The sequence below is a fragment of the Babylonia areolata genome, chromosome 2 (assembly GCF_041734735.1).
Source record: "Babylonia areolata isolate BAREFJ2019XMU chromosome 2, ASM4173473v1, whole genome shotgun sequence".
Lineage (NCBI taxonomy): Eukaryota > Metazoa > Mollusca > Gastropoda > Neogastropoda > Buccinidae > Babylonia > Babylonia areolata.
In genome coordinates this window covers 1588658-1603107 of record NC_134877.1, presented here as the reverse complement: position 1 = coordinate 1603107, position 14450 = coordinate 1588658, and the positions used below count along the sequence as shown (strand labels likewise).

Genomic DNA, 14450 nt, shown 5'->3' with positions numbered 1-14450 from the left:
TGAATCCAACAATGCAATCATCATTTAAAAAAAGAAGGAAAAAAGTCACAACAGATATTTTAGAACTGTAACAGCACAATGGCCAAAATGATAAAAAGCATGACCAATAGACCATACATGACATGAAACATACAATGAACTGATGTGAACCACCATAAACAAACCATTGTCTGCAAACCACCCATTGTTTGTAACACTCAAAACTGAAAGTAAACAGCATGACTTTCATCATGTTACATCTTTTCTTCAAAGGTGTATATCAAGACTGCAAAAGTCAACAGGTTGTCCAGGGCCATTTCACCAATAGCACAGATGCAGCAGTACCAAATTCACACTGCAATACAATCTCTGCAACAGTTCATTATACAAACTAAAAAACAATCTTTACCCCATTTTCCATCTTTCTAAAAGTCGGTGCCAACGTCTTAAACAAGCATGTGTTCTCTGGATAGAGGTCTTCCAAATTACTGCACGGAGAATGGAGGAAATTGCTCTCGTAATACTGTTAATAGACAGAAAGAAGAAAAAACAAAATATGCATTCACATTAATATAGGTTTCTCTGACATTGGCAGGTGGTTTTTGTTTCTTGGTTTTTTTTTGTTTGTTTGGGTTTTTTGTGGGTTTTTTTTTTTTTTTTTGCAACACTTGCTCCATCTGCGGTACATTACACAGATACATAGGAAAATAAAGAACATAAAACCAAATCAACTGTTTACAAATCCCTTTCAGATCATAGAAAATTTAGCCATAAACCCTTTTCTCTCAAATATCATTTTTGTTTACCTTATTGTTTACACAGACACACACAAAGTCTCACTCGCTCTCTCCCCTCCACACACACAGATACAAGTACATAACAGCACATCTTTAAGAATCAAGCTATTAAATCATCTATAATACAAAAAACAAATGTAAAGTTCAGGCAATAGATGAAAATCTCTGTGTGTGGCATATCTGTACACATCTATGGATGCTTGCATCATACAATGCATGCACACATACATGTGCATCTATAAGCATGTGTATTTTTCTCATCCGTGTATAATGCTTCTGAATGTGCCCATTGCTTATTCACTATCCTACTGTCTAGTATCTCTAAACCTTTCCTTGTGATTTCAAATACATTTTATCTAAAAATCAAAATACCTTTCTACATTCAAGTAAAACTGGAGGATGTAATAATATACTGATGCACATATAATTTCTTTCTAAAAACAACAAAGGTCCTTTATTATCACAGCAGCTTCTGATTCACTTCACAGCCTCCATACCATAAAATTATCTGCTCTGTTCAACAGAACCGCAAAGTATTATTTTTCTCCACTCAAACCAATAAAATCTAAAATACTAAAACTGAAGCTTTAAGACGAAAATCAAAAAACCAAACAATTTAAAAAGAAAAAAAAGGACAACTTTTCTGGCAGATCTCAATATCCAGAAATGATAAACGCTTCGATTGCTGAAACACAAAAGTGGTGGACATTTTGCATCTATTATTCTCTCTCTCACACACACACACTGACACACACACACTGATTCACTCTTATTCTTAGAGCACTGGTTAAAATCAAAACTAAGGATCAACTGACAAGTTTAATGTGTCACACTATCAGCATCAGAGTGGGGAGAAAAAACTTTATGGCTCATGTGTGAATCCTGCTGACTGAAAAACAACGATGAAAGTGAAAAGGCAGAGGATACATCGCTGTAACACATCCTGTTAAATCATCGAAATCTATTCCCCTCGACAACAAAAAGCTGGAAGCAGGAAGATGATACAGATCAAACTGACCAATCACAGCAAGAAACTGGATGTTGTCAATGATGCTGGAAGTGCTTCTGATTAACTCACTCCGGACGATGGAACGCTATAGCGTTTCTGACATAAGATAGCGTTCTGGACCATGGAACGCTATGGACCACGGAACGCTGTAGTGGTTTCGACAATTAAAAATTTGTCCACATTTTCCTCATGTGTAGCATAAATATTGCAACTACACCGGTCATTGCGAATGTGTCAAGGGTCAAATGGAAAGTTTCTTCGTAAGGTTTCCGTGACTATACGCTCGCTGGCCAGCCGCTGACCTTGGTACCTCACATGACAAGCTAATCTGCATACGTATCGAAAATGGCGTCGCAGGCGATACAAGTAGAAATTTTTTTAGTATACTAGATCACGACAGCGGCTTTTTACTGCTGCAGAAGTGATTGAAATGCTTCAAACTGAAGATTTCGACATCAACGAGGGTGATGAAGACATTGAATAAAGTATCAGCAGTGAAGAAAGCTACCAGCAAAAAGGTACTGACAGTGACTCAGCTTCTGAGGGCTGTGAAGAGAGAGGGAAGGAGAGGGGAGGGGCGTACACACGACGTTAATGGAGGGGTCAGTGGGTCAATTATAGGGAGTTTCATTCAGTTACTTTGTGTTTTGTATTTTTTGTGATTTTTTCCCCTAACCCTAACAAATGGGTCGTCTGCAGAGAAAAACAATGGAGAAAACTATTCGTCCGGAGTGAGTTATTGTATCTGCTGCATGGTGCATGTGCATATGTTTATGCAAAACAATTTTAATTTTCTGCTTATCTAAACCAAAGGTGTAAATTCCACTTTCTTCTTTTTTTTTGCAAGTAAGAAATTGTTTGTTTTTTAAATCAAAATATCATTACAGCTTGATCATGATGAAAAAACTTTTAAAAGAGAACTGAAAATGGTCCTGAATACAGACATACAGCTGTGACTACTATGAAACATTAAAGTTTTACAAAATCAAGCAAGTAGTAATAACAAAAGGTTTTAAAGGTGAACATACATCTTTTCTTCAAATGAAATTAATTAAGCTTGATACATAAACAAAACTTTAATTCACCAACCCCAGCATTTTGGAAGGAAAAAAAACAACAAAAACAAAATCCACATCATCGTGTGATGGCTCATTTCTCATTTCTGATTACAACCCCTTTGTTTAGCTGTTTTACTGTTACATTATCACAAGCCCACCAATTTGGGGGAAGAGGATGTGATGCCAGCAGTCAAAATCTCAGTGGAGTACAGCACGGTGGCCTGGGCAAACTTGGCTGAGCACACCCCTAGGATTATACAAAAAGAAAAAACAACACACAAAGACTTTCATTGGTTTGTGACACTTGTTGGAACACACAGAGTATGAACAGTACTTCCATCATCAATCTCTTCCCATTCAAACTACAACCGAAATTACCAGCAAACGTTTGTGCATGCCACATGTTTGAAAGAAAAGTGAATTAACAACAAACGATGTGGAAAGGAAGACAGGAAAATGAACATAAGCCAGAAATGCTCTTCCAAGAATTCTAGAGCCACTGACAAAATTTGTGCCGATGAAAAGAAACAATCAAAACTTTTAAATTTCGACAACCAAGTTCCTACAGATATCACAAATGTGGAGTGCAATGCAATACCAAAGAACAGTAAAAAGCAATTCAAGTGTCAATGCTCTTTTGTTCACAGAATTTTCAAAACTCCTTGCACACACAGGTTCAGTTTGGTTTTTTGTTGGATTCCTGAAAGGACTGACCTAAAATGTGATCAAAATGACAATATGTCACTTTGTCTCACATCACAGCCCTTTGAGTTTACGACTCAAAAGATGCACTTCTTATCTTGAAAGAGAAAGACTACCATTTTTCTGTTTCACCCATTCATCCCAGATCATGCAGTCGTTCTTCACATCCTCAGCTCACACGCTGTCTCACTCAAGACAAACAAACACAGAGAGAATATGGCGTGTCTTGTCAACAGCTACAGTACAACAGCCTGGCCGGTCACAACTGGTTTGACAGCAGCATCACTCAAATGCAAACGCTGGAATCAAAAACATAAAAAAAACAATTCCATTGTCAGAAATCAATCACTACGGAGTGCCATGTAATGTTAACAAAGAGATAGTAACGTACAAGTTCATACTGGAGGAAATTGTGTACAAAGAACTATACAACATGGACGCGAGTTTTAACTTGTATAATTTCCGCTTTGTCAGGGATGCGTTGTTTTTTTTAATCTCTTCTTCTTCTTTCCCCTTTCCTTTTATAAATATTCTTTTCCTGTTCACGGCGAGTCTAGCAGCAATATTTTTGGGTGCCTAGAATTCAACTGAAACCTCCACTTTTTTTCTTCTTTTTTGCAAATCCAAGTACATTCAACTTCAGCTGTCAGTGATTCTCTCACAACTGTTATAACCAGATGCACTACAAAATAATCCATAATGATGTAACCTTTTGAATCACCCAAATGTTGATAAAGAATAGCAAACCTTTAAAATTTTACACACAACAGAATCAGACTATAACTCTCCTTTCCTCTTAAACTGTGTCATATTCACCTCAGTAATATTTGTGTAAAAATGAATTAGTGCAGATATATATCTAAACATATACATATATATATATATATATATATATACACATATGTGTGTGTGTGTCCAAATGCTACACATGAAATCAACCACACTCAGTGAGCTACCTGCATCTTCTTATTCATCTCTCTATGAAAATGAAGCCAGTTCACCGAGGCAGTTCACAACAGGGCTAAATAGTACCTCCACCGTTCTCCAGTTTGATTTTCTTTATCAGTGCCTTTGCATCCTCTGTTGTTGAACTTGAGCCCTGAAAGCAAAATCATATTTTACACATGAAAATCAGACTGCATTAATAAGGAATCAATTAGCCTTTCCCTTTACTGGCTTCAGTCAAATCAAAACTAAAATAATACACAACTTTAAAAAAAAATTATATTCTTTTAATTCATATGCTGCTGCTTCGTTCACGGGCTGTAACTCCCACTTTCACTCACATGCACACGAGTGGACTTTTATGTGCGTGACCATTTTTGCCCCACCATGTTGGCAGCTATACTCCGTTTGCAGGGGTGTGCATGCTGTGTATGTTTGTTTCCATAACCAACTGAACGCTAACATGGATTACAGGATCTTTATTTTATATGCATATTTGATCTGCTTGCTTATACACACGAAGGGGGTTCAGGCACAAGCAGGTCTGGATCTGGATCTGGATCAATACGTCGCTTACATCCATTTACTGGCATAAACGCGACGGTGGGGGTGCGCAGCACGTTGGTGTTACTGGCTTCTGGCTTTTGCCAGAGCCAATTTAAAACTATCCACTGAATTTTTCTGGACGATGGTATCGTCTAGATGGTTCCACTCAATTATTGTCTTTGGGAAGAGTAAGAGTATCTGGGAAGTAAGACTATCAAGAGGTCTGCACACATACTTTGACCTGGGAGATCGAAAAATCTCTTATCCTTAACCCACCAGGCACCATTACTGCGATTCAACGCCATGACCCCCAGATTGAAAGTCCAATGCATTAACCACTCGACTATATTGTACCCATCAAAGAAAAACTGACATTGTTGCACCGAACCCAAAAGACTTTCCCTTGCAGCCACTGTGGCAAGGCCTTATCGATGAGTGACTTTCCATTCACTGATAGTGAAATCTTAAGCAAAAAATGATGTAATATGTCTCTCTTTCTCTCTAACAGACATATCTAATTTTATCTATCATATTCACTATTCTTGGTACCATGTGTTATGTTTGATTGGTTTGCATTAAGTATTAACCATGCTCACAAAACGTCTCTCCACTGTTGAAAGCGTATCACTATCAGCAAGTTCTGCTCTCTTATCAGTAAATCTGTCACTTATAAATTATAAAATTAATTTGACCATTGTTAGTTTTTGGTTTCTGTTTTGCTTTTACGTGTTCTTGAGTGAGATGAATGCTTCATGCAACGTGGAAGATCATTATTTTCGTGAGTGTACACCACGTGGAGGGGGCAATAGGGTGGACGGAGGGTCCCATGCAGTCTTTTGGTTTTGTCTTTTTGTCTTTTTCTTTTTTTCTAAAATGCTTACAATAGTAAAGACCCTACAAAGGGCGGGACTGGATGTAAATAAAAAAAGCACATGGCAGCATACAGAGTATCCTGGAAAATAAACTGAAAGAATTTTGTCTTCAATTGACAATGGTACCGTACACAAATATAAATGGGAGATAACTCGTACTCAAACACTACCATGCTGTTTTTCATGAACTGCTATGGATGGGCAGAGACACTTAAGTTGAGGAATTCATATCTCTAAAATAATTGCCACACTTTATACAGGTTTGTGTGTCACGAAGTATTCACTTGGAAGAAAGTAGATAATATATTCAAAATGGCAGCTATTTCACGTCTGCGGTCGGTCCTCTGCGCAACAAAGACCATAACTGGGTGGAGAAATATGCTTGCATTTACACAATCTGCATAAAACACCACATAATCCTAATGAATTAGACGACACTTGCCTCTTCTTTCGTTAAACCGTTAGAAATGTTCTTTGACTTGAAGTCTCCGTCCAGCTTTGCCTCGACAGCTTCCATCATACGCTGTGATTGTTGTAACTTTAAAGCTGGGATCAAATCCGAAAAAAATATGTTTTCAATATATCTTATTTTAAAATTGATATACACTTTAATCAAATATTTTGGAAAAGCATCGAACAATACACCTCAAACAATATTTTTTTGTGATTTCTTTAAAATGTTTCACTGGTTGGGAATATTTTGAAAAATCAGTTCCTTGATATGATCGAAACATAACCAGCTTCCGGTCTGTCACCCAAAAACCGCCATCGTGTGTATGCCAGCTGTGTTGGTACAAGCGGCAAATTTGTTTTTGCTACAAACTGAACTTTCGCGCAGCACAACGGAGGACCCTCCTGATGAAAATTTTCTTTGTTGCTATTAAGTACTTTTTGCCCCACTTCTGATGATACTGTTCTAAACTGATGGTGCATGCCGTCTGGTGTCTAGATCTGAAATTCCTTTTGTTAAGGTCTAGATCTAAGAACGTGGGTATTTAGGTTTAGATCTAGAAGTTTGAATCTACATTCGATTATATCCAATTTTAGAATCCTAAATTCCTGGAACTAAATGCACGGTATATTTTCGTGTATACTGCAGTGCAGGCATGAAGCATAACATGAATAACAATCTTTTGACCATTTTCATCCACTCAGAGTAGGTAAATTGTGGTGTAAACTGCCTGAAAAACCACCGCCATAACCCCTGGTAACAACACCACCTGTAATTTGTGGCTGTACAGGAAAGCCTGTAATGTCATCAGCTTAGTAAGGGGTTATGACGGTGGGGTTTTTTTTAGGCAAAATATACACCACAATTTACCAACTCAGAGTGGATGACAAAGGTCAAATGATTGGGGGGGGTTTCCTGTTATTCTTAATGCCTGCATTGCAATATACACGAAATATACCGCGCATGTAGCTGCAGGAATCTGGGATGCTAAAATTGGACAAACAAAAAGCTCAACAACATCGTGATAAATTTAGCATACTGATTTCCTTCCAGTATATCTGGATTTGAACGACCTCGTGGTTGCTGTTTGTATAAGCAGTCCATTGGACAGTTGTTCGAAAAGGGTAGGGTCGACTTTTACGGAGCTGCTGAATAAATAATCAAGCATTTTATTCACTTCCTGTCACACGTGCGTGCTCACCACATGTTCGACTGTTTGCAGTGAAAATTAACAATGGGGAAATCAAAAAAAGAGAGAAGAGACTCGGAAGCGCCAGAGGAGGAAGAAGAAAGTCAGTCATGGGAAGAAAAGACGAAATATCTCTGTCCTATCGCAAAACCGCTTGCATCAAAGAAACTGACAAAACGAATTCACAAAACGGTCAAGAAAGGTATAGTTTCCCTTCTTTTTTTGTGTTGTTTAGTTACATAAACTATAAAATGTTGAAACAAAACGCTTACATGAGCTACTGGAATAATAAACCCATATTGTTTAATGTAGCATTTGTGATTGTGTCAGTAATGTGTGCAAATTAGTCGTAAACTTGTACACAGCAACACGTGACAGAAAAAAAAAATCAAAGCTTTAGCATGCTTTTTTATGCCGTTAAGGCGTAATTTATAAATTACGTGCTTATGCTAATGCATTTATGTACTACTCTAGTAAAGTGTGACTTAAGTTTAGAAATAAAACTCTGAAGAAAAACCGTTAAGGCGTAATTTATAAATTAAGTGCTTATGCTAATGTACTTATGTAATACTCTAGTAAAGTGTGACTTAAGTTTAGAAATAAAACTCTGAAGAAAAACCCAGTCATTTCTTTGTTTGGGGGTCAAACATATGTATTTTTCTAGTAGCAGCCATCCTCAACACACACGCACACATAGATACACACAAACACAGATTGATGAACTCACACACAGACACACGCACACACACATACGAACACACAAATACACATACATTGGTATATGTGCACACACAGTCAAGCACACTACACAAAGGAGTGGACCTGCCACAACCAAACTTATTGCTGAGGGAAGAGGTGAGTTTTGAGATCAGATTTTAAAAAGGTGAGAAGTCAGAGTATAGGAGGTTATCAGGGAGCCAGTTCCACGTCTTTGGTGATTGAAAAGAAAATAATCTGTGCCATAGATCATACTTTTGATGTGAGGAGTCCTGAGAATTATTTATTTATATAAAATAAAATAAAAATGGTGACATGTGCCATGATGATGTCAAAATGTTGACAGGGTTCTTATCATCAAATTGAATGCATACAAACTAAGACTGAAACTTGTGAAATAGGAGGATTTATTGAAAGTGAAAAGTAGTTCAAAGTGTGCCACATAAACCTGCAGAGTAGTATTCCCATAATTATACCTTTGTTAACTTGTTTTATCAAATTTTATGTAAGTTTTTTACTTTCTATCAAAGCATTTCTCCCTCCACACATCTTCTGGCATGGCAGGGTAATCATAATCAGAGTATGTTAATTGTGGTTGTTATGAGGAGGAGGCTGAATCATTTTTACAAATTTCTACATTGCCTTATTCAGTACTTATTAGACCCTTTTTCCTTTACACTGATGATGATTTTCTTTAGTTTGGGATATGTGTGATAATAATATGAATAAGAATGAAGTGAAGATTTATACTAAGTTTATATAAAACACTTTACTGCACACTTTGACTGTTTGTATTACAATAGAATGGTGTGTTGTTTTTATGTTTTCAGCAAACAAGATTAAGAACCAAGTTTACAAAGGAGTTCGTGAAGTTCAGAAGGCCATCCGCAAAAATCAGAAGGGGTAATTAATCAACAGTTGTCACTTAAACTTGTTAAGATTATTATCTGTGAAATGATTCTATCCAGTTTTGTAACTGCTATGCCTTTTCCATGCAAAATCTCCATTGTGATATGATAACTGTAGTATAACTAAGTATGTTATTGTCATTTTACTATATGTTTTAATTCGTATGCTAAAACAATTAATGACATTGACAATGAAAATTACTCTAGAGTAGTACAATAGTCACATAGTGGTTTCCGATCAACTGAGAAAAGTAAGATTGCAGAGAAAACACAGATGTCCACAATGTTGAAAACAAAATTTTCACAGGAGAAGAATTGAAAGCACTTATTTCTGGTGTGTGTTTTTAAGCCTGTAAATAATGCATTTTATTCTGTAGTCTTGAGTTCGAAGCAAAGTACAGTGAATGTAAAGTAAAACATGGAATGCACCATGGAAACAACTTAATATTGTCGAAACATAGTGTTATGTTTCCAGAAATAAATTTGATAAGGCAACAGAATGATTGGTTTTTCTGTTGTATTAATGTGGGGGGAAAAAGTCACAAATGATCCTTCTTTACGTTTTTCAAATAACTGAGAAGTGGTTTGAACAATTGAAGCTTTTCAAAGTAGGTACCGTGACACCATATGGATAATTATAATACATGATTATTAATATTTTATAGTTAATTGGACACTAACTTGTTTGATACCATGAGATTGAGGCATTGTAATTATTTGGAAGGAGGAAAGAGAATTTTATTTTGTTGTTGGTTGTGCGGGGTTTTAATACTTTTATTTTCCTTGTCCTTTTCTTTTTTTCCCTTTTTTTTCCACATATATGAATTATCAGTGAATAATGCTGAACATTATAACTTCATGTAATTCTATTTTTAATGAAAAACATGCATTGTTCTTGATTTGAAGGATTGACGTTATGATCTGATATTGATATTTTTTGGCAGAATGTTCTCTTTTTTTGTGAATTTGAAGATAACTAAATGATTGTTATTTCAGATTGGTGGTGATTGCTGGTGATGTCAGCCCAATAGATGTAATATCCCATATCCCTGTCTTCTGTGAAAGCCATGACATCCCTTACTGCTATGTACCTTCTAAGGAAGTAAGCCATGCTTTTGAACTATCAAAAAACCTGTTGTTTGCATTAGCTTTTAAGTAGATTGTCGTGATTCTTTTTAACTTGTGCCTGTGGTAAATTAAAGTAACGTCGTTTTCTCAGCAACTATAGTATAAGCAGCAGAGATATCAAACCAGGCACAATAGACTGATCATTATTAGTTGATACTGAAAAACAAAAACAATCATGTCATCACCATTTTGAAGACATTGCTCTTGGGTGAAAGTAATTAATCTTGATAAATGTCCCAATGATCTTTTTGTTATGATTTAAGAATTGATATTTTCTCAGAGCCAATCATGAATTTTTTTTTCTGTTGCTTTCTGAACAGGTAAAGTAAATAGCTTCAGGTTTTTCACTTTCCTGTTCATTATTATTTAGGCATGTATTTCTGTGTGATTAATGCGCATGATTGGGTACTTGAATGCATCCATACATCATTGCATGATATGTATAAATCTTTTATTGTAAATGCCAGGAACATCAATCTCCATTGTTATTAATCTTGATATTACTTATAACTCAGTATTAGGTTTTATTTGTGCCCACAAGCACGTTTTGAGCAGTAGTGTTACTATTATGTACCTGAAGGAGGAAGGTGGCAGAATGGGTAAGACGCTCAGCTGCCAGTATAGAGTCCGTGAGGCTGTGGGTTTGACTCCTGCTCTCACCCTTTCTCCCATGTTTGACTGGGAAATCAAACTGAGCAACTAGTCATTTGGATGAGATGATAAACCAAGGTCCCACTTGCAGCTCACACTTTGCACACTGAATAAGAACCCATGGCATCAGTGTGTTGTCCTCTGACAAAATCATGTAAAAAGAAATCCACTCTGATAGGTGCGCAAATGTATAAGCATGCACTCAAGGCCTCAGCTAAGCGCGATGGGTTATGCTGCTGGTCAGGCATCTGCCTTTGTCTGACGGCAGTGATGCCTCCTTGAGAAACTGAGACTGACGTATCTGACATGTCTTGATGGATCATGATGTGTGTAGGACCTGGGAGGCGCCCTGGGCTCCAAGCGGCAGACCTGCATGGTGATGCTCAAGTCCCACGAAGACTACATGGACTACTACACGGACTGCGAGTCGGGCATCAAAGAGTTGCCAAAGCCCTACTGACCGCCGACCTGGATCTGCAGCTTGTGTTGCTGAAGACTTGGATGTAGTGTGGCCTGCAGGAACGATACGGTGTGTTTCAGGGTTGGTGCCTCTGCAGACATGCTGCACAGGTTTACATGGCAGGTCCAGATTAACAACACCCACGACGTCATCTCTTTTTTCACGGACAGATAGATTCATCACAGGCTGAAGAACGGGACCTGTCAGAATATGTCTGCTGCCCTCATATTGTGTTCATTGTTTATGTTTTTATTCCTGTAGGTAAACAAGGAATCAGTACTTTCACTACTTTTATTTACCACTGCTTTTCTTATGTTTTTTTTTCCATTAGAAATAAAGACAGAAGGTCAAACAAAAACAAGACATGAATGTTGTGTTTTAAGAAAGGATGAGTGAAGAAATATTAAAATTAATTCATGAAACTCTGTAAAAATGCTATTAATATTGATAATAAAATGATGATGAGAAACCAGGTGTCCAACAGATTGTCACCTTGAAATCCGAAACCCTAGTCTTTTCATACATGATCAGTTTGAAAAGAACTCCTGATTCTGGTCATGCTTTTGAGAGAGAGTCATATTTCTGTGGTGCTGTCAGTGGTCATGGGTTTCACAGCCACAAATGTACTATGTACTGATTAATCAAATGCATTAAAAGAACAAACCAACAATGTTACCATAATTGAGTTTATTGTGTCAGATGGCGGCATACAGCCGATAAGACGCAGGGGTGAGATTTGAGTTATTAAAAAATATATGAAAAAGTAGCGCCTTGTAGATTGAAAATTAGGTATTTTCCTCAGGTTGTGGAGAGAGTGCAGACTGGGCAGAAAGTGCTGTTCCACCTCCTTTTATGCAGATAACTTTCTATCACCCTGGCCTGAAAAGGTTTCTCAATTTAATGTTTGAAGGAGACCTTTTTTTTATGATTGGCCTGTTAAAGTGTCAGTACGGCCGTTTTAATTGAAGGACCACAAGTTAAAAAGGCCTTCATTGCTGTGATTTATTTCAGAATTCTGAATTAAGTAAAGTCAAGCCTGGCACTATCAGATTGCACATACTGGTTCTTCGGTACTCTGACTTTCTCCTGTTGTCTGGAGACTTCTGAACTAGCAAATTTTATTGGTTATTGAACAATTAAAAAAAGGATAAACAGCACCCATGCACATTCTGAATTACAAGTATCTCCTTTGTATCAAAATTATACCAACTGCCAAATTGTAACTTTACCTATCAAAAAATACATTGACTACTACAACATCATTCACACAGCAAATATACTGGGCTTAGGTCATTCAGTATTCTTCTTCTTCTTCGTTTGTGGGCAGCAACTCCCATGATCACTGGTATATACACGAGTGGGCTTTTACTTGTATAACTGTTATTACACCACCATGTAGGCAGCCATACTCAGTTTTCAGGGGTGTTCAGTGTAAGTAATGCTAAATTCAGTTCATACTGAGAAAAACAATGAATCAAACAAAGAATCAACAGAATACATACAAATCCTGCAGCTTCTTTTCAATGGTTTATAGGCTACCCTTCCCCTAAACTGCCTGCAAGGCCCATGTATTCTATCAGGGCCTCAACCCTTCTGCCAACCTGCCTTGCTCTGCTTCTTGTCTTCTTCAGTGTTTATGGGTTGCAACTCCCACTGACATTCACTCTTACCTACAAGTGGGTTATTAGATGGTTTTGTATTTTGTTTTCTTTCTTTCTGTCGTTTTACCATTTGGTTTAAAAAGCCATGGTCTTGTTTTTAGGAGTGTGTATGGTTTTTGTTTTTTGCTATAACCCACCAAACGCTGACATTGATTGCAGGATTTTAAATGTGCATATTTGATCTTCTACATGTGGAGGGGATCAGGCACTAGCAGGTTTGAACATGATGATGCTGATTTGGGAGGTCGAAAAAACTGATTCCCATCCTTAACCCACCAAGCGTTAATGTCAAGTTCAGTGTTCTAACCACTCGGCCATTGTGGCTGTTTCCTAGCTCAGTGACAGACTGTCTGTCCATGGCATACTTACTCTAGATCGCCAGGACAAATGTTTATGCAACGTTGATGCTAAACTTTTCTTTCCCCCCCCCCCCCTCCCTCCCCCCTTTTTTATGAGAATGCAAAAAAAAAAAAAAAAAAAAAAAAAACCAAACTGAAAAACAGATGTGATGTATTTTATTCACACCACAAAAATCCATCTTGACAATGTTTTACACAAATCTAGGATAGACTGTCCAGACCTGATAGCACGTCAGGTTAATGTGAAGATTAGCATCTACTTGGGTTTGTTTTAGGGGTTTTTTTTTAACAGATTTGGTGTGGCATATGGATCAGTCTGCACTCTTTGACACCCCAAAAACTGTTGACCACTAAAAATGTGCTGCATGGAATACCCGTTATTGGCTAGTTCTCCATAATTTTCACCATTGTTAGAATTTCTTTACACATGTTAAACAATGTGTAAGTTCTGCTGACTTTTCTTAATTAGCATTCATGGTTACAATATTTCTTTTTACTCCACTGAAGAAACAAAAAAAATTACTTTAAAAAAAAAAAAAGAAGATAAAAATATCTAAGCATTGGTCAGCCCACTGTCTATTCATCAAACTACAGTGTCATGCAGGTACACACACACGCTCTCTATGTTCATAAACTACCAACCAAACTACCCTAAAATGCAATAATTGGGATCTTTGACTAGTTTCAGCTTCAGCCTGTTGGAATGCTAAGTTTACCTGGCAGTGCTGTGTGCCTTCACAAGTGCAACCTCAATTTAGAAAAGTTTTAATTAGCAGTGATACTATTTTTTACAAAATTAGAAAGATGCTGTTATTTGTCTGTCTTTTTTCCACGCTAACATTCACCTCTAAGGTCTAATAATTTTTTTTCCACTCTGCCCTTTCTCCATTGCCTTTTGTTCACAAACGTAACATATTATTTCACTCACACATGCAGGGATTAGAAAAAGCAGAAATGGGTCCTTGGAATGCAATGCACTGTTTTAAATCCAGTGTTGTGTTGAACATTCTTGTTCTTT

General features: G+C 37.1%; 2 protein-coding genes across 3 annotated transcripts in view; one reads left to right on the top strand and one right to left on the bottom strand.

Annotated features, from left to right (window-relative positions):
* Positions 1 to 6453, bottom strand: part of LOC143296421 (poly(U)-binding-splicing factor PUF60-like) — a 28544-nt gene extending 22091 nt beyond the window's left edge. For both annotated transcript variants that reach the window (XM_076608334.1, XM_076608325.1), the window contains exons 1-2: positions 6351 to 6453; positions 4578 to 4644 (exon numbers count right to left, since the gene is read on the bottom strand). In XM_076608334.1, coding sequence (XP_076464449.1) covers positions 4578 to 4644; positions 6351 to 6428 — 145 coding nt within the window. In that variant the 5' untranslated portion in view covers positions 6429 to 6453. The remainder of the gene's footprint in view (positions 1 to 4577; positions 4645 to 6350) is intronic.
* Positions 6454 to 7525: 1072 nt separating this feature from the next.
* LOC143278519 (H/ACA ribonucleoprotein complex subunit 2-like protein) lies at positions 7526 to 11773 on the top strand. Its single transcript, XM_076583283.1, has 4 exons — positions 7526 to 7750; positions 9096 to 9168; positions 10170 to 10275; positions 11287 to 11773. Exons 1-4 carry the CDS (start codon positions 7594 to 7596, stop codon positions 11410 to 11412), a joined length of 462 nt encoding a protein of 153 aa, XP_076439398.1. The 5' UTR covers positions 7526 to 7593; the 3' UTR covers positions 11413 to 11773.
* The last annotated feature ends 2677 nt before the right edge of the window (positions 11774 to 14450 follow it).